Here is a 19708-nt window from a genome sequence, read left to right on the forward strand (position 1 = left end):
TGTTCATTCTTTCTTGACACAGGCTTCCAATTCACTCAAAGACAAGCAGAAGTGTGAGACACAGATGCTCAGACAAGGCGTTGCTCTGCCTGGCCAGTATGGCAGTAGCATTGCAGCATCCTCCAGCCATGTTCATGGAGCAATGGAAGGAAAGCCCAACAGCAGCCACCAGGCTCTCCTGCAGCACCTGCTGTTGAAGGAACAAATGCGGCAGCAAAAGCTTCTTGTGGCTGGTAATTAATAATGACATTATTTCCAGGTCCTTTAGGACTATTACCAGTGATTCAGTGTGGCATTTAACTCAGAAGTACAATAGCATGTCCTGTTGTTGTACCAGTGCCAAACTTTTGGCACTGTGGGAGGAGCTCTGATCATTATGCATTCCTGGTCTGTGGGGTGAAACTGGGTGGGTCCCTTGGTATATAACATGCTTCATTGCCGGTTGATGTTTCTACTGCACAGATGTGTTCCTGATCAAGGCTTTTGCATCTTCCAGTCCCAGCCAGGCCTTCTTAAGTTATATGTGTGGCAAATGCTTCTTGACTTCTCTTAAAATTATGTATCAATGAATCTTTGTTTACAAACACACATATACACACACACACACTCAGTCACTCACATTCATATATGCATACTCACACACATACACACACACTCTTACTAATACACACTCATATACACACACATTCACATTCACATACTCATACACACACTCACACTCACTGAGTGAGAGAATTTTATCTAAAACTTAAGTATTTGAAACATGGGAAAATTAGAGGTGTGGTAAGAATGTATATTTTGTGTTTTTCTTAAAATTCTAGAATTATAGACTGCCTTATCTTCATCTATGTGATAGCGTTTACTGATACACACTCATATATACACTTAGTTAGTATACACACACATACTAACACTCATGGACACTTTCACACACACCCATTCACACTCTACACTCATACTCACATATTCACATTCATGCACACTCACTATCACACTCTTAAACACTCACAGATACACACTCACACTCATACACATACACTCTGACACACTCATATGCTCACACTGTGTTCACTCACACTCACATTTTGTTTTTCAGGTGGAGTTCCATTACATCCTCAGTCTCCTTTGGCAACAAAAGAAAGAATTTCACCAGGCATTAGAGGTACCCACAAATTGCCCCGCCACCGACCCCTGAATCGAACCCAGTCTGCACCTTTGCCTCAGAGCACGCTGGCTCAGCTGGTCATTCAGCAGCAGCACCAGCAGTTCCTGGAGAAGCAGAAACAGTACCAGCAACAGATCCACATGAATAAAGTAAGCTGTGAAGCAGAGTTAAATACTGTGAGCATTGGCTTCCAAAGGAGGCTTCTCTACTGAAGATGGGAGGGGTATGCTGGGACCGGACATAATGCAAAGATTACTGCCCTTGCCCAGCCCTCTGGGTCGAAGTACAGGGTCACAATATCACTGTTCTCACTACTTTTATGTTCACGAGACAGTTGAAGTGAAGTTGAGATCATGGGTTAACAGTATGATTTAAGATTGAGAAGGTGTTTATTTAATTCACAGACACATTAGTCCTGTATGCATAAAGCCTCATTTGGGATGCAGGATAAATGTGTGGGCTGACGAGTCAGAAAGGTTACACAGGTGTTGGCAGATAGGACAGTGGAAGCCAGCATTGTATTTCTTGGCTTCTAGGCCATGCTTATTTTTCAGTATACCTATTTCATTCCAAAAGTCATTTGTAGCAGTTTCTTTGAAACTTCTGGTCATTTCTTTCCGGAACCCTGATATGGGCTGAAATAGCAATTATGGTCTATACCATAATACACTCACTCTGAGTTTTCCTAATAAACCCACCACAAAGAAAGAGTGATTATGGTATCTTGGTATACAACAGCACGGGAAAGCATGCTGTATGAATTTGTAGGGAGATGATCCCCCTCTCTGTTCTCTGTGACATACACTCATGCCCTAAAGGCATTACTGTGCAGTGATAAACAGATATACTGCTCAGCATAGTAAAAGCTTTGTTGCAGTGTAAAACACGAGGCCCAACAAAATAAGCCCTAGTGTGAGCAGAAGCCATCCCTGTCCTTTAGGTCTTCCTTATGACAATAAAATTGGGGGCTTCATCTTGTGCCAGCCTTACTGTAAGATTCCCTGAAGATGTTCTTTTATTCTTGGGTCCCACTCATGGATGGAATCATGAATAAAGAGTCCTGAGCAGGGTTGAGCAATCCTAAACGCAAATTTGTCCAGGCTAATCCCTTGCTTTTTGAAGATGGTGCACATTCTGTGTGGATTGAGATACTGAGATGGAATCGTGTTCTTTCCAGTCTTCTTTCTCTAGAGCTAATAGGCTCGTGGTTCTCAAACTTTGGACTGTGACTCCATTGGGAATTGAAAGACCTTTACACAAGGTCACCTAAGACCATGGGAAACACAGATATTTACATTACAATTCACAACAGTAACAAAAATTACAGCTATGAAGTAGCAACAAAAATAATTTTATTCTTGGGGGTCACCACAACATGAGGAACCATATTAAGGGGCTGCAGTCTTAGGACGGTTGAGACCCACTGTTGTATATGCTTTCTGAGTCATCTGGCTGCAATAGCGTCTTTCTAAGTTTGTTAACTTGATATCTATCAAATCAATTTCTTCTGGAAGGAATTAGCTTCCTTCTTTGCCTGTTGAATATTCATCAGCTTGAATGCACAGGTTCAACCTATAGTTGTAAAGTGTGGTTTATTTGTTTGGTGGCTTTTTGGAACAACTTAAAATGAGTCCATATCCTTTTTTAAAATCTGCCTGTTGCATGAAATTTGTATGGGATGATGGACTTGGAATCATATTTTTGACCTTATAATCTTTGTCTTGAAGTTAGGTTTGCTTATAAAACTAATATTGGAGTGCACTAATTCTTTGCTGGTACTCACTTTAACATTTATCAAAATACTTGAGTGTATTTATTCTGCTGTTGCTAAATCAGTTAAGTGTGCCCCTGTGAAAGTATATGTTTTATGTTAATAGCTTTTCACTTTTTTTTATATGTTTTATGTGAATAGAATTCACTTTCCATGACCCTGAGCTGCCACCCTTTCAGACTCAGAGGGGATGCTAATGCTACGTTTTTCTAGTTGGTATAACACTAGAGATTTTGATAGGCAGATGCTAAGCTAAGTCTCAGGATCAATCTAAGATGAAAAGCAGGCATTTGCATTTGATCAATAGGCAAAGCAAATCTTATCAGCAGCCTTTCCCATGTGGGGCTGGTTCCTTGGAATCTGTTGAGAATTCTACCCCAAATTAGAAACAAACCTATACTTTGAGGTATACGTTTATACAGTGGTTTGATTATTAAATCTTGTCTTAATTAGGTAAAATGAAGGCCAGAGAACTTCAAAGTGTAAAGCTGATCTCTGGATGTTAGCTCCTCTCAGCTCGGGTGTTTAGATTACTCAAACAGGTCTCCAGTTGGCTTTACTCCAAATATGTATTCCATATGTCTAATCAAGCAGCATATACACATTGGATATCCTCTAGATTTTGAAAATATTTTAGCTGTCTTCAATTGTCTAAGGAAATGGAGAAAAATCATATTAAAGGAAATATTGAACCTGCATTGTGTTTTGAAGTCTTTCCAATAGAATCATCAATAAGGGAGTTACTGCCATTCACCCTTCTTCCAAGGTGATAAGGATATTTACTTTTTACTGGGTTAGGGCTATACCCAAAATGCCAAGTGTTACTAAGTTTCTGCTTGAGAATATGTCTATTGTGTTCTATCCATTTCATTAGAATGGTTATTAGCAAGAAATAAGCACAGAAACTTTTGTCATTTTTCTATTATCTTAGATGAACCTTGATGTAATCCTTTCCAACTGGAGAAAATAGTTGGCATCCTAAAATCATGGTCCTCACGAGTAGTCATAACAGGAAATAAGCATATGTGAAAATGTAGGTGTGCAAATGGCAGGCTGAAAATATCTTTTCCTTTAAGACTTTTAGCATTTTATAGCTCTTTTTTCCCTTGAGTACTTAGAGAAAAATGCATAAAATGAGAACATAGTTAAAAATAAAGCTATCTGGGCTGTCAGGGTGATCCACTTAAATGTGCTTGCCATCCGACCTGATGACCTGAGCTTGATTCAGGGACCCACATGATTGTAGAAGAGAACAGATGCCACACGTTGTCCTCTGACCTCCACATGTGTGCACACCCACACCCATACATACAAACATAGGCACAAGCTCAATAATACATAAATAAAAGTAATAAGTATTGTTTTTAAATTAAAGCTTATGTCTAAACCAGTATCAAGTTAAATAGTTGACCTACATGGTAAAAGACATCAATGATTTGTTTGAATTGTCAATAATCATTAGAAAGTTTAGGAGTACCCTCTACTTTATGTACTTGGTACAAAGTTTTTCACTGAATTTTTGAAAAACTTATGAAATATATAGCATAATATTATTACCTGGTGACTTAACTACCCATTGTCTCTGTTTCAGTGCCATTCACATGGGGTATTTGTGTCTCCCAAGATTATTTGCCTCTTGCAATTATATTATAAATGATCAATGACTACCAGAAATACAAAATTTTTATTGCAATGTCTGCCAGCAACTAATGAGGCAGCTTGAAAGAAAGGATAGTTCCAGGACAGAGAGGAACCTCACTCACGATGTTGTGTTCATTCTCTTCATGAGTCTGAACAGTATTTCCACAGAAAGAATGTTGAGATGCTTAACCATGCAGAAATCATATCTTGTATCATCTCTTTTTGTGTCTTTGACAGCTTTAAAAGATAAAAATTGTGCATTTTTATCCCCAGTATATGTATGTTTAGACTATGGTGCATTATGTTTTGACAAACCTTAAGAAACAAACAAACAAACAAAGACTTTCTTTATCCCAGAACCAGAAGAAGGATCTTGGTTTTACCTTGTTTCACCTGGGTTTTGCTTCTTCTTTTGGGAGTCAAAAGAGTTCTCACAAACTTCACAAAAGTATAAAAGACCACCCCTTACAACCACCAAAAAATAGTAGGATATGAGCTGTTTTCTCCTGGGCCCTCCTTACATGTTGTCAGTCTCCTCCCCCAAGGACAATAAAACTATGATCTAGTTTAAAAGAAATACACAACAGTCATTTTTCCATATTGACTAGCTTTTAGATACAGTTGAACAAAAGTACACACATGCAGTCATGTCATTGTAAGTATGTGGTTTTCCTGAATGTCTGTTGGGTTTAAGAGTTGAGGACTCAACCGAAGGTTGAGACATCAGATCTCTGACATCCCCTGCCCTACCAATCCCCAGAAGCATCAGTCTGCGGTAGCTTTAATAAAATATCATTGATTTGTGCTGTAGAGTTTTTGTTTTAACTGAAATTTTTATACATGCTCTAACATTTGCCTTTTAAATATTCATCCCATGAAATCTATGTGAGCTGAAGTTTTATACATATTTGCATTCACATGCCAGCCTCCTTGTACACAGTCAGCAGACTGCCACTGAATTCTCACTTTGGATAGACACTGCCTTATGATCTAATAATCCTCATCCAGTGTCTTCAAGGGAAGAAGAAGAGGGAGACTCACATAGTACCACAGTGTACTCAGCACTAGGACAGAAGTCAAGAGGATGGAAATTGAACTTTTTAAGTAAATAACATTTGAGGTTTGATTAGTTACTTCCTGTGATTATTTTGTGTCTATAATCTTCCCTCTTTTTCCTGTTCTTTCACTTTTCTTCTTTTTTTTTTTTCTGGCTCTGTGATAAATATCTTACTCATTCCTTTTGGCTGGATATCAGCCAACACATTTTTAAAAACAAATATAATTCAAGAGATGATATCTTATATATGTCAAGGTTCAGCCTAGTTATAAGCATTTATTATTTATTTATTACCATGATACTTAGACATTTTGACATGAGTACTATTTTATCATAATAAAGATATGTCTAAGACAAGACCAATGAGTTGAAGGTCAAGCAGATGTTCTGTGTTGCTTTATTAAAGCAGGTAGATGTTCTCTTCTGACAAGTAAGGCAAAATATAATTGTGCTCAACTCTAAACTGAGCAAGTAAGGAGTTTCCTTAGCATTTTGAGAGAGACTCTGACCCTCAATTCAAGTAGCGTATGTTCTTTTCATTCCTTTTTATTGTAATTGTATTAATCAGTGTTATATATCCCCCATGTTCCCTAATGTTTTATGAGCATTGCCTGTCCCTAGTTATTCAGCCTCAGCACCGGAGAGTATATTCTTTCATCTTAGTGGTCACATGCAAAAGTGTCCTGTGTATATTTCCTTCCTGAATTGAGTGCTAATATAGGACTACTGTTTGTACTGTTGGAAACAACATGCATTTTACCAAAGCTATGTTGAAGATCAACAATCCTATAGGCACACATATCTTAAAATATCACTGTTTATGAAGCCATAGTTCATATTCATGAGCAAATCTGTACTTCACATTAGGTTTGTTATAATAATAATAATATTAATATAATAATAATAATAATAATTTGTTATAATCTGATTACTTATGGGATTAAAATTTGAAGCCTAATTTAAGGCCTGTACCCATCTCAGCACTGTGTTTTGAACCAATCTCTCCTGGTGTACTTCTCTGTGCTCTTTTCTGTGGTGTGCATCTCCCCGTTGTCTGCTCCCCTAGCCGAATAAGCTTCATATGTAACTAGACCCACTCCCTTTTAGATACAGTGTCCACTCTGAGCCCTATTCTCCATGCCAGCATCTTTCTATGCATTATCCCTTCAACAACCCCCAAGAATATTAATTTTCCAGGGATTTCTTCTAGTTGAGCAAGTTGCCAGCACATCCTGTCACAGAGCTAGAGTCTGTTCTCAACTGTTGTGTGAGTGATTTCAGTCGGGTTCTTGTCACCACGTCGATGATTTTATGTCACAAAGCTACAAATCCCACATTTTCAAGCAAAGTAGAAAAGTATTTTAAAAAGCAAGGTCACCCTGGGATTTTTTTTTTGTATTGCTTTAGATTTGCCAGGGTGAAGCAAGCCCCTTTCCCCACACCGCGACTAGGTTCCTGCATCCTGCCTTCCCTTCAGCTACTCACATGCTTGTCAGTCGGTCCTCATGCGTGGCCTTGCTGGTGGGACTCATGGGTCTCTTGCTGAAGCAAGGCCTGCCGACGGCTCATCATACATGTGTGTGTGGCACCAAGCTCAGCTGCAGCCGGGTCACCTTGTGGTTCCTTCTTCAATGTGTGCTGCCGCATGACCAGGGTTTCTGTTGGACAGAGCATCTTCTTACAGGAGTTCTGAGCAAACCCAAAGCTGAAAGTTGACTGACTTCATCCTGTCCTACTGAAATGCAAATGTTGGCATCTCCTCTATGGGTGGTGGGTGGAAAATGCCTTGTTTTAAGTTTTAAAAAACTGATGAGCAGAAACTTGAACAGGGCTTTCATTTAGGAAAGTAGGCATTACCCTTGTCAGGGTTCATTTCTCTCTGCCTAGCTGACAGCTTGTTTCTATGCAGAGTCTTTTAATCACCAATTTAGGATTACATTTTGCCCATTAGATGGATAGTATCTTCAAAAAATTCGTACACATTGAAGGCAGTTTTTATTACAGTAAAAAGCCCCCTCGATTATTTATCTATCTATTGAAGTTTATAAAAGTAACTTTGACTTTTCTCTTAAATAGATTCTGTTTTGACATGATTAGGCTGATATAAATAGATCCTTGTAGGTATCTAGTGTGCTTTAAAAAAAAAACAAACCACTTATGCTACAAAACCAGCTTACATCGCCATGCAAAATTTATATAAAAGCATTTCAATATGTAATTACAACTTGATGGTTTATACAGAAAATTGCTTGTTGCTTTATTATTAGATATGATGAAATCTTGCATTTGGAAATGAAGCTAAATGACCCTTCCAGTGGGATCAATGTCTACTCTCCATAAATTCTCCACTGATGCTTTCTTAGCTGCAGGGTCAAGGGAGGGGCCTCAACCTTTATTTTTCAACAGGCACTTTTAATCTACTCAGAGGCACTTTTATTGAATGAAAAAGAAAATAGCCGAATAGGACTATGGTGTAGGAGACCAGGGTAAAGGGGATTGTCTGGGTAAGGAAACCATGTGACGAGCTTGGCTGATGTTGACTATAGGCAGGTCAAAAGAAGAACACTGCGAACTAATATGGTTGATTCTCAACTCTGACACATAGTTTCATTTGGCAGACTGAAATAACTAAGCCTTGATGTGGAGTTTTTAATATAGCTTAAGTGATATATTGAATTGAGAACAATAAATGTCTAGCAGTTTCTTTCTTAGGGTTCAAGTAGCTTTTAACTCCCTAAGTTTAGTTCCATTTTTTCTGTAGCCCTTAGCTGTTTCTATAAATGCTTTTCAAACATGAGTGGTTGTAGGATCCTGAAATATCATTTGTTCTAAAACATTCCAGTTTCCCTAGGATGAGTCTCATCCAGATCTACAGTCCTTCATCCCACAGATTCCTTCATCCATTACCAATAATCGAATCGTCCAGGCATAAAACCTCACTTCCACAAAAATGGTGGTAAAATATTGGAACTAATGATGTGCCAAAAAGATTTAGGCTATTTACAACGATTATGGTAATAACATAAGTGAAAATAAAGAAAGCATTATCTTTTCCTTGAATGACCCATAGACCTATAAACTGATAATTATAAGATGGTTGTTTAGAACACAGGCACCATGTGAACTCTAAAACTGAGTCTACTTTCTTCTGAGGGAGGTGTCTGAAGCCTCGTGTAATTATTTGTGGGTATTGCAACATTGGTTAGAGAATTCTTCATTGTGCCCAATCATCCTCTCTCTCTCTCTCTCTCTCTCTCTCTCTCTCTCTCTCTTTCTCTCTTTGTTTTTGGATATTATTATTATTATTATTATTATTATTAGTTTCAAGACAGGGTCTCTTTGTGTAGCCCTGGCTTTCCTGGAACTCACTCTGTAGACCAGGCTGGCCTCAAACTCAGAAATCCGCCTGCCTCTGCCTCTGCCTCCCAGAGTGCTGGGATTACAGGTGTGCGCCACTACCACCTGGCCATGCCCAATCATTCTCTAGTGAACAAACTTGAGAGGCTTAGAGGGAGGATGTCTTGAAAGGATGAGTGAGGCGACAGGGCTCTATAAACATGCAGTCCCTATGCAAGCCACAGCATCTTAGCATTATAATTTTGTCTTCCTTATTGCATTAGTAAAATGGTTGTCTGCAAGTAGTAAGATGTTTCCACAGCATCACTATCTATAAAGGAACTTTGTTTTAAACCAAGCCACCATATTCTGTTCCAGCTCCCTCATGGGCATCCCATCCGTTATGAAGCAGGCCTTCTTTTCTCTTTAGAGCAATAGTATAGTTGTTGGTCCAGCCGTTTTTGAAATGTGATTTGCACACAGTAAAACATATATCCCTTTGGCTGACACAGTTCACTGAGTAGCTAAAGGGAGGATATTTTGAGCCTTCTTTCTAGAAAGGAGGAGTCACTGGAATATTAAGTAGTTATGAGAATCATGTGTCTTCATTGCTTGGATAATCATTGAGCATCAAAAAGGTAAAATAATCGAAAATTCACTTTCTCATTTTGATTAATACACATAACCAGTAAGAAAGGATATATGGCATTTTGGACATTTAAGTGTGTTAACAATGAACTAATATTTAGATGCACTGTCGTCTTGCTCTTTATTTCTGACTCCAAAGATTCCACTGAGATGCACAGAAACAAAAAGGCGGGGTGTCTTCTGGCTGGAGGCTGGGGTGCTTCTCTACGGAACACCTCTTGATTTGAAAATCCTCCAAATTCTGCATTGTTTTTGAGCACAGTTAGTGCATACCTGATCTATTTGTGAATTGAGACAGAGTTTTATCATTTTTAAATCTAGTTTCCTTGGAGCTTATGGGAAAAGTATTATTTTCTAAAAGGAGAATATTACATTTATTTAAAAGAAAAGGGGGGAAAGGAGAAAGACTTCCACGGTTGCCTGAGTAAAATGTTTTAAAATTGGAGAGAGGATTTTTACACAGCGATGAGCTGCCTGAGGGTTGCTTTGCAGAGCAGTTGAATCAGTACACCCATGTTTACGGGCTCCTCCACAACGTCAGGAAATCATCAAATAATCCAAAATAGATATTTTTTGGTACCATTGTTAATTGATGGTAAATGAAGGAGTTTTGGGGAAGCAAATGAAGTATTTTATGGGAAATATTTAAATTTAAATTTCAGCTATTATAATGAAAAACACTTATGCTTATATGATATTTATAGAGTTGGATCCAAGCAATGTAACTTTTATAGCAAGGAGCTTAATGTGCTAATATGTTAAGGTTAGCAATGCAACTTCAAACAGTATTTAATTAATTTATATCATCTATCAATAGAATATATGGTGTTATCGTGAAATGTAAATCACCAAAATTATGGTTTGCTTCTAACCCTAGGTTGTATAGATAAGAATTGGAGAGTTTAGTTGAATTCCTTATTTGAACAGGGAATTTGGATCATTTGCTATAATACCTGACAGCTATTCCTGCAAGCATATTTGTGCATAGGTAACCCCACACCCCAAATGGTTCTTTCACTGCCTGTGGTTTTCTTGCTGACTGCACAATGGCAATAAAGTCTTTTAAAGACTTGGGGGCACAATGACAGATGAGAAAGAGCACAGAGAGGAGAATCTGGCTACAATACCCTTCTTCATCTCAGCGGGAGTCCCCACCACTGTGACTCACCTGGTGTCAGAGAGACAGCACTCAGTGTTTTACAGATGGGAGCTCAGCAGAGATTCAAACAGGCTGGTGCATTTATCTGTCACACAGATGTTCCATCTCCTGTTTTCTAGCCAGCAAGGCAACAGGCTGACTTTGCTGGGGGATCACCTCCAGATGTTCAACCAAAGGGAGACCCTGCCACCCCACTGAGAGTAAGCCAACATCTGGCCACATCTGTGGCCACTCAGCAGCGGTGCAAATTAGAAAAGGGTTAGCTGTACCATCTTTGTAATCGTTGTGCTTGGGGTTCAAAAAACACATAGAAAACAACATAATCTGAATACTTACAAATAGTACCAAGTAACTTTTCATTTTAAAAAATCTGAAATAAGTCAAACCTGGCAGGCAGAATTTCTCTCTGACTTTTGTCTGTAGATTTTCCTTGCTGATGTTAATTGCTAATTTTTCCACTCTGGCAAATGGGAGTTTTTAAAATGAAAACAGCTTTAGTGAAATACCTAAAATAAAATAAGAAGTGAAAGTTAACCCCCTCTGTGCATTTATATCTTGTGAAAGTGGCTTCGATATGTTCCATTACCATGAACAGAGTGCTTTAATCAAAGTCTAAGGAGAAAAGCATTACATATTCCAATATTTGTTGTACTTCAGCTAGGTACCATGCAATGTTAGAGTTTTGGATATAAAAATGAAAAAAAGAAACAAAAAACAAAAGAAAAAATTCCATCTTGGGCTCTTGGGACATTTGAATTCCAGTTAGAACACAAACAGGTGTAACTGTAAACAAAAAATAACAATATAATGCCAGATAATAATCTGGGCTACAAATAAAAATATATTAGCAAAATAGTAATTGAGGTAAATCCTATAAGGAGCTAGCTCAGGCATATAGTTATAAGGAAGTGAAAATCCCAGTCTCTCACTACCTCATGCAAAAGCCAGTACATCATGTTTACAAGACAAGCAGAGGCCAGGCTGAGCGTAGGTTATAGTACGAGCAAGAAAATGCTGGACCGGGTCGTAGAACACTTGTGGACCATGTTAAGAGATTTGGATGTGATTGGGAAAGTGGCCGAAAGCTCTCTGATAGCTGTCTGTTGAGAAATGATGTTTCTTTACCAGAGTGAAGTGATTATTGAAGCTGCCATGTTGAAAGGACTTAGAGCATCTAGACGGAAGCCCAGAATTGAGTGTCTTGAAGCCCAGGGGAAAATAATGATAGTATTTAGTACTGCAGAAGTTAGGAATAAAGCATGATATCAGCATACAAGCTGCACTTTGTGATTGTTGTGACCTTGCTAGCTGATGCAGTGAAAAATCCAAGGGAGACAAAGATGAAGTTTAGACTTGTGGGTTATGGGGTTGGTGTTGATACTAACTCAGGCGGGAAGCTTGGGCAGAGCAGGATTTGGATTGCATGGAATAGAGATTATCTCTGTGCTATTCAAGGTTTATGATACATTTTGGATATTTTATAGCCTGGCGTTTTTGGTAAAGTCATAATTAAATATGCAAGTTTGGAGCTCACTAGAATAATTGGCATTGCTCAATTGCCATCAGAGTATGATGTTTAGAAGATAATGCATGAGGGAAATGATATAAATTGTTCTCTTTCTTTAAAGTCAAAAATTCACATTTTGTGATCGTGGGATGACATAGTTTCCTTTCAACAGAAATTCCTTCATCATAAAATAAGAGTTTTAGGATGGGATTAGACATTTTTCAATTCCAACATTTCATACCTACATAATTTCCACCCATAAATCGCTGTTCTCTCAGTAAACATTCCTTTTACAAACCCTTGTGGAATTCTTTTCTTGGAAAGAGACCATTTGCCATGTTCTTTATGACCAAGTAATGGCAACATTATTTTCAGCCTTCTATTCCTGCTAATACCTCAGAAACAGAGTGAAAGCCAGGGAACTCAATAGAACAAGTGGCATTGTTTCTCCTGCGATGCAGTGTATGTCTCTATGTCAGTGAATTTGTGAATGCTGAACCAATTGGATCCATAGATTAGATGAGATGATACCTGGGTATATTCATGATCTCAGAAACACACTAAAAGTCAAATTTCAGGAAGTTTCCATTTCAAGTACATATTTGCTCTATGATCACATCTGAGTTTACTTGGACATGGTTACCACTGATGAAAATTTCTATTCTAGTAAATAGTACTGTTGGTCAGTGCTAGAGAACAGCCTCCTCCTATCCTGAATGGTATGATTGGCATGCTGTTTGTCTCTATCATTCAGTCTTCCCTGATATCTGCCAATATCAGTTTAAATGGCCATGGAGGATGGGCCAAGGGCAGGCAGTAGAGAGATGGCTCAATGGTGGAGAGCCCTTGCTGTGCTTCTGGAGGGCTCAGCTCCAGAGCCCAAGACTCATGTTCAGTTTGCAGTCCCTGTGCCATGCTTGGCCAACTCACACACACCTTTGCCTCCATATTGATCCACAGGATCCAATCCAGTGCCTTCCACTGTCACCCACATACATGGCATGACCATCATGGTGGATACACACACATCATGAAAATTAAAAAAAAAACAAAACTTTTCTTATAATGCCCACCCAAATTTACTTCTGTGCTGTTATTCTTACCTTAACAAAAAAAATTAGGTTCAAAGGGTGTGCATGGAAATCTGATTAAAATAGACTGAAGAAGGAAAAGTGAAGGCAGAGAGAGGGATTCATGTTCTGTTGTGAAGGGAGATATATAATGGTGGAAGGAAAGGATTTTCTTCCAGATGGATGTTGCTACTGAAAACATAAAGATGAGAATAGCCGAGAAGAGGGGAGAAATTCATGATGATAGAATGGGAAGATAGTGGAAGATGTTGGGATGCAAGACATAAGCTGAGGACTTGGCTGAGATGGGGGCAAATGTTCTGGTCACTGTAACAGATAAATCAGTGTTGTCCCAGCCTATAGACAGTCCTGAGATAGACTTTGCATGCATAGGTAGGTAGGTAGGTAGGTAGGTAGGTAGGTAGGTAAGTAGGTAGGTAGATAGATAGATAGATAGATAGATAGATAGATAGATAGATAGATAGATAGATAAATGATAGCAACGAACAAGCAAGAATACCAGTAGGAAGAGAAGAAAATGGTATGAGAAGAGAGACAGGGGCCAAAGATTTGGTGAATTATCTGGGGAGACAGAGACCACCAGGCTGTACTTCAGAATGGCAGAAGAAAACACCAAGCATAGCACATGTCTAACACAACCCCCATGAAGAGAGCACAGGAAGCAGAAGTGCAAGCTGAATTCGGTCCTGCAAGGTAGGAAGCAAACACCCGCGGAGAGTGAAGAGCAGTGAAAATATGGTTTAGAGAAAACGCGAGTGTTAGGGTGCGGCAACCATGAGGACATTCTCAGAACTACCCATGAGAAAGAAGTGGATCCAGAAGGCTGCTCAGAGCTGCCCTCCATGAAGCAGACACCTCTGCCACGGCATCTCATGAGCTGTGGACTGTCTGGCAAGTCTCATACACGTGGCTGTTACTTCTGTCCTTGGCCACACACCCCACACCTTTGTATATATCTGCTGTGCCCATGAAGCTGCTGCTGCCAGCGTTGTTTGAGCATCTGTCTGAGGACAGCTAGACCAGTGTCCCTGGGCCTGGCTTCCAGCGTTTTCTGACAAGTCAGTGCCTCCCAGTCGCTTTTCCAGTGAATCTGTGTTGTCTTGGGGGTACGTGGCTTTCCATGATTCATCGAGCTTTTGTTTAGAAAAAAAAGTCAGTTGTTTTCTTGTAAATATTTCCTTTGGGGGCCCTTCACCTTTCTTCTCTTTTTCCCGAGTCAGTCCTTTCTCCTCACAGAGCTCCTCTAATGTAGCCTGGCTAGGAAGACCAAATACATCAGAGCTGCTCAGTAATATTTCTCTGAAGAATATATAGTGTTTTTCTTAAAGATTTTCCCCTCATTTCTCCCTCTCATTTTCTATTGTCCTGCATGTTCTTTTCCCAAAACACTGCAGGACATGTGTTCCCACAGTTACAGAGCCAGAATTTAGAACTATTGCGGTGTTTATTCTTCAAACTCCCAGCAGTGTGCAAACAATTATGTATTTAAGACAGGAATTGCCGATTAGTGGTCCAATCTAGGACAATTGTACAGAAAACGGTTTTCTAAAATACGCTTAAAGATGTTGTAAGCGTGGCAAGAGGAATTTTTCTCTTTATGCCGGCTGCCCAGGAATAATAGTAATTAAATTTTCATCACAAAGGAAATGAATAAAGAAATTTTCTTTCTTTTAAGAAAATCTGATATGGCTTTTAATTGGTATGTATTCTCTCTTCTTGATCATCTCTGATTGGCTTGGAGGTATTTGAGTCTTATTCTATTATAGTTCATGTCTGTACATTCTTTATTTTCCATGAAAATATAGTATGAGCCGTGCCACTTTCTACAAAAACTTTTTAGTATGGTTTCCTCCTTTTCAGCCTTCATCCCAAACACAACACAGTCGCAGCAAGTCCTTCACACCATCTCATTCCACCCGATGGCTGCCTGTATATACAGGGTTCATTGTAACACCCAGAGGTTTTTTTTTCTTTAAAGTTCTTCTTACATATAAAAATATATAATATTTAATACATAAAAATAAGGTAAAATGTATCTTCCTGATTTCTTTATATCACTAAAACCTGAGTTTATCACAAGCAAGGCCTGCCCATTTTTCAGTCATTAACAGTATCTTGAAGCTAATTGGCACTAAATAAATAATTGTTGAAAAATTAATGAAAATTCCCATATGCATTCCTCCAGTTAAATTTAAGGGATGTTTCAGCATGTTCACGGCTACTCAAAAACGACCACAACAACATCTAAAACAATGCCCTTCCAAGTTTTGGTACTACTTTATTCAAACATTAAAACATATTTATATTTTTTAAACCTAGTTAGGAATGAATGTCATGTGACCTTAAATTTTTATACGGAATAATTTGTAGTTTTAGTTTTCATGGCCATATTAAAAATACACAGCTAACTATGATAATTGGCAAGCTGGTTATTTATACACTGACTTACCCCCAACTCCAACATCCTTGAAAACAGTTTGACATCTATAGATTCAATAGTATCATTGTAAAATAAAGCAAAACAAAAAGTCCAGTGTCAGATGATAGCATATAAAGATTCACATCCATTTTTTTAAGCTTGATTTTCTGGTTTTTTTTTTCTATAGTTAAGTTAGTTGTATCATCAGTCACTTTTTAAAAATCATTAATCAATTAAATGTCATTATACTCAAGGCTATATATTATTTTATTTGTATCAACTAAAATGTCTAAATATATTTTATTTGAAATCAAATACCTTGTTTAATTCCTACTTAATTCTGTTTGGATCTATTCATAAAATTTTATACTTTTCCAAATGTTAAAGATCATTGGCTTTCAAACTTCAGAACTCCATAATGAATATTTCTGTATTTTACATTTCTTGTTCTTAAAATCCTATCATAATTCGATCATATGAATACTAGAGAATTTGTTATAAAGCACTACTACCATTTACCTTGGGGGCATTTATAGCCATTAACATTTGCTGAAATGTTAGTTTGAGGAGTTTCTACACTAACTCCATCCTTTCTTGAGAAAAGTATTATTCTCAGGTTTATTTGTATTATGAGGACTGTTTTGCAATATGTCCTTGTGAAACAGTTTCGCAGTGTCTGTGGATATGGTTGATTTGCCCTATCCTCCTGATGTGTCCGGCCATTCCTAGCACAAGTTGAGTTGTTAAAATTTAGAATATAACTTGAATGCCTTTCATCAGGAACTATTGACTTTTGAACTCCTGAACACTCTCTTTTAGCTGCTTTCGAAATCTATTGAACAACTGAAGCAACCAGGCAACCACCTTGAAGAAGCAGAGGAGGAGCTTCAGGGGGACCAATCCATGGAGGACAGAGCGACCTCTAAGGACAGCAGTACTAGGAGCGACAGCAGTGCATGTGTGGAGGACACACTGGGACAAGTTGGGGCTGTGAAGGTCAAGGAGGAGCCCGTGGACAGCGATGAAGATGCTCAGATACAGGAAATGGAATGTGGGGAGCAGGCTGCTTTTATGCAACAGGTAATAGGCAAAGATTTAGCCCCAGGATTTGTAATTAAAGTCATTATTTGAATATAAAATAGGTTGCAGATTTTGGTAAATGGTTATTATTTCCTATCAGCTTATGTCTCTGATTTTAGTGATTAAGAATTCTTAAAAAGGTAAAATGAATTTTTTCTATATAAAGTATCACTCTATACTGATCTCTAAATGGGTATCAAGGTTTCATTGAACCTTCACTGGTAAGAAAATACCTGTTACACTAAAAATATGCTCTATAATATCCAAATAATCAATAGGCTTTAAGTCCACCTCAAAGCCTGATCCAACAATTATTTCTAGAGAAAAACGAACTCACTGTTGTCTGTAGTTTTATCTGCTGAGGTCTGTGAGTGCAAACTAGAGTTTCCCAGCCTGGATAATGAAGCATTCTATTAGATTTGATGTTTTATAACATATAGAACTCAGTTTTCATATGACTGTATGTACTGTATCATACTACAGTCTTAATCACTGTTGAAGGTAGTCTGCCCACCCCCTTTTCCTCTTTTTTTTTTTATTTCGTTAAGTGGAAATGTTGTGGTTACCATGCCAGTAGCTCTAGGTTATTGTGTAGATTACAACTGAAAATCTTACCAGTTCAGGTGGTTTTAAGTAGAGATGCAAACTGAAGTTCTGTTTTGAACACGACTTTATGTCTGCTAGAGCTCTGCAGTTTACTTAAGCCTTCTGTAATTTGCTGACATTATGTATGGAAAAAGTTCAAATGAAGCTGATACAAGTGTTGGTGAGAAGGAATGTATAGCAAGGTGGTCCAATCAGATGCTGGGATGTATGGACAGCTGCGGAAAGCATAGTGTGTGACTACCACCTGCTATCAAATTAAAACCAGTTTTACAAGAGGGTGACTCATACCTATACCTGATATCTTTAGAATCTCTTGCATACAGTTCAATGGCATACATCAGATCGTTCTGTCAAATAAAAAAAATATGAATGTTGGATTTAACAGAATAATCTGCTTATATAGAATGCACCTCCAGAAGGACCATGTCCTTTGATGTTCTAAAGATACAAACAACTTTGAAGGCAACAGAAGATAATGTTTCTCTGAGCCAGTTCTTTGTGAGGTTCCTGCTGTTCTACAGAAAAGCCATTCTGTGGAGGGACAGGAAATGGTTTGAGAAAACAGGAAGTCTTAGTGATTCACATTGGGGTACATGTAGGAGAAAGAATCCAGTGATGATGTTCTAGTCTTTCTGTTCTATGAACTGATTTATTGTCTAAGAAAATCACACCATGAGTAGGAAAACCCTTACAGAAGCTATTCTCTGGAACATTTCCTTAATATTATCTCTTGGTATGTTTGCCTTGTTTTATAGGTTTACTTTTGTTAAGCTAGTTAAACATGCACTGTATTAATACACATTTAATATGGATAATCCAAATTGACCTAGAATCTTCGTGAGATTTTTTTCTCTATTAAAATATTTATATTTCTTAATCCATGGTATTTTAAGGTGTAGTATCCTGTTTCAGGGAGACATAGCACTTTTGCCAAATATAGACATTGTTCAACTGTATGTTATTGGCACGTGTTGTTTACATTTTGCTGTGACATTTAAAACTATTTCTTTTAAAATGTTCCTGCTAAAGATACATTATCCTTTTTTAAAAAGTCTCCATTTGAATTAAATTAACATAACTAGAGTTAGAAACTTAAAAGTTTTTCCACATAATGAAAGTCCTTCTGATAATTTGACACATAGTTCTAATAGGCAACTCTCCCTATCACCAATATATTTGGGTTAACATATTCCTTCATATTAAAATGACTTTTGTCAGTTGTTTTGCATTAAAAATATGGCATGCCTAAGATAAAATTGTATATTTTTCCATCTCATAAATATTCATTTTCTTCAAATTCTTTTTTCAATCTCATAAAAAAAGGGATAGTGCATCTTTTAAAATACATTTTATTTGGGGAGGAACATGTGGCTGAGCAGACTTTTGTATAATATTACTTCAAAGATATGTGATCACAAACAACAAAAAAACCCTATTTTTTTATAATGTCATTTGAGAGAACTTCATCAGTATATTTGGTGGACGTTAATTGTTTGAATTTGATAGTCTTTGAATTTAGTCAAGAAACTACCTGGAACCAGTAAAAAGAAAAGCTGGACGTAACTCACCTTAGAATTAACTAACCGATGTCTTCTAAGATCTACTGTATTTATTATGATTTACACCCTTGGAGGTGATCTCTTGTTTTGTGTTGTAAATATATTGTTTGTATGTTTCCCTTCTTGCCTTCTGTTATAAGTCTCTTCCTTTCTCAAATAAAGTTTTTTTTAAAAGATCCCTTTTCATACACTTGGCTTTGTGTAAACTTGATATATTTAATAGAATTTGAAAGCTGTGCATCAGATCGCATATACAAAAATTATTTCCTTTTTTTTGTTGAAACAAGAAAATGAAGACATTTTGAACAGTTGCTTCTAATGTCATTTAAAACAACACGCTCAACAATAACTATATTGAACTATTTATATCAGCCATTATCAACCAGCAAACATGTAAAATCGGTTACATGCTCCACTTCGTAGTGTGACCTTTTAAAAGATGTCTTATCCTCGTTGGTATTTAAATTAAAATGTCATCCTCTAAATATAAAAAATATATATAAATAGTCCCTAATCCTATTCAACTTAAGAATTATTTTAAACCTTTCACATAGATTGGCAAGAGCTCAGCATTTGCTATAGACATCTGTCACCAAACATAACAACATGGGTTCAATTCCCAGGTCCCACAAAGTAGAAGAAGACAACTGACTTCCTCAGATTGTCCTT

At 37.6% G+C, this 19708-nt stretch overlaps 1 protein-coding gene across 20 annotated transcripts in view; it reads left to right on the plus strand.

Moving 5' to 3' along the window:
• Hdac9 (histone deacetylase 9) overlaps positions 1-19708 on the plus strand; it is an 858974-nt gene that overhangs the window by 518797 nt on the left and 320469 nt on the right. For 17 of the 20 annotated variants that reach the window (XM_052185941.1, XM_052185944.1, XM_052185943.1 and 14 more), the window contains 3 exons: positions 23-233; positions 1097-1314; positions 16614-16874. In XM_052185941.1, coding sequence (XP_052041901.1) covers positions 23-233; positions 1097-1314; positions 16614-16874 — 690 coding nt within the window. Of the gene's footprint in view, positions 1-22; positions 234-1096; positions 1315-16613; positions 19216-19708 lie in introns of those variants that run through there. The other 3 variants (XM_052185957.1, XM_052185956.1, XM_052185955.1) reach the window with 1 other exon arrangement.

This window comes from Apodemus sylvaticus, chromosome 6 (assembly GCF_947179515.1).
Source record: "Apodemus sylvaticus chromosome 6, mApoSyl1.1, whole genome shotgun sequence".
Taxonomy (NCBI): Eukaryota; Metazoa; Chordata; class Mammalia; order Rodentia; family Muridae; genus Apodemus; species Apodemus sylvaticus.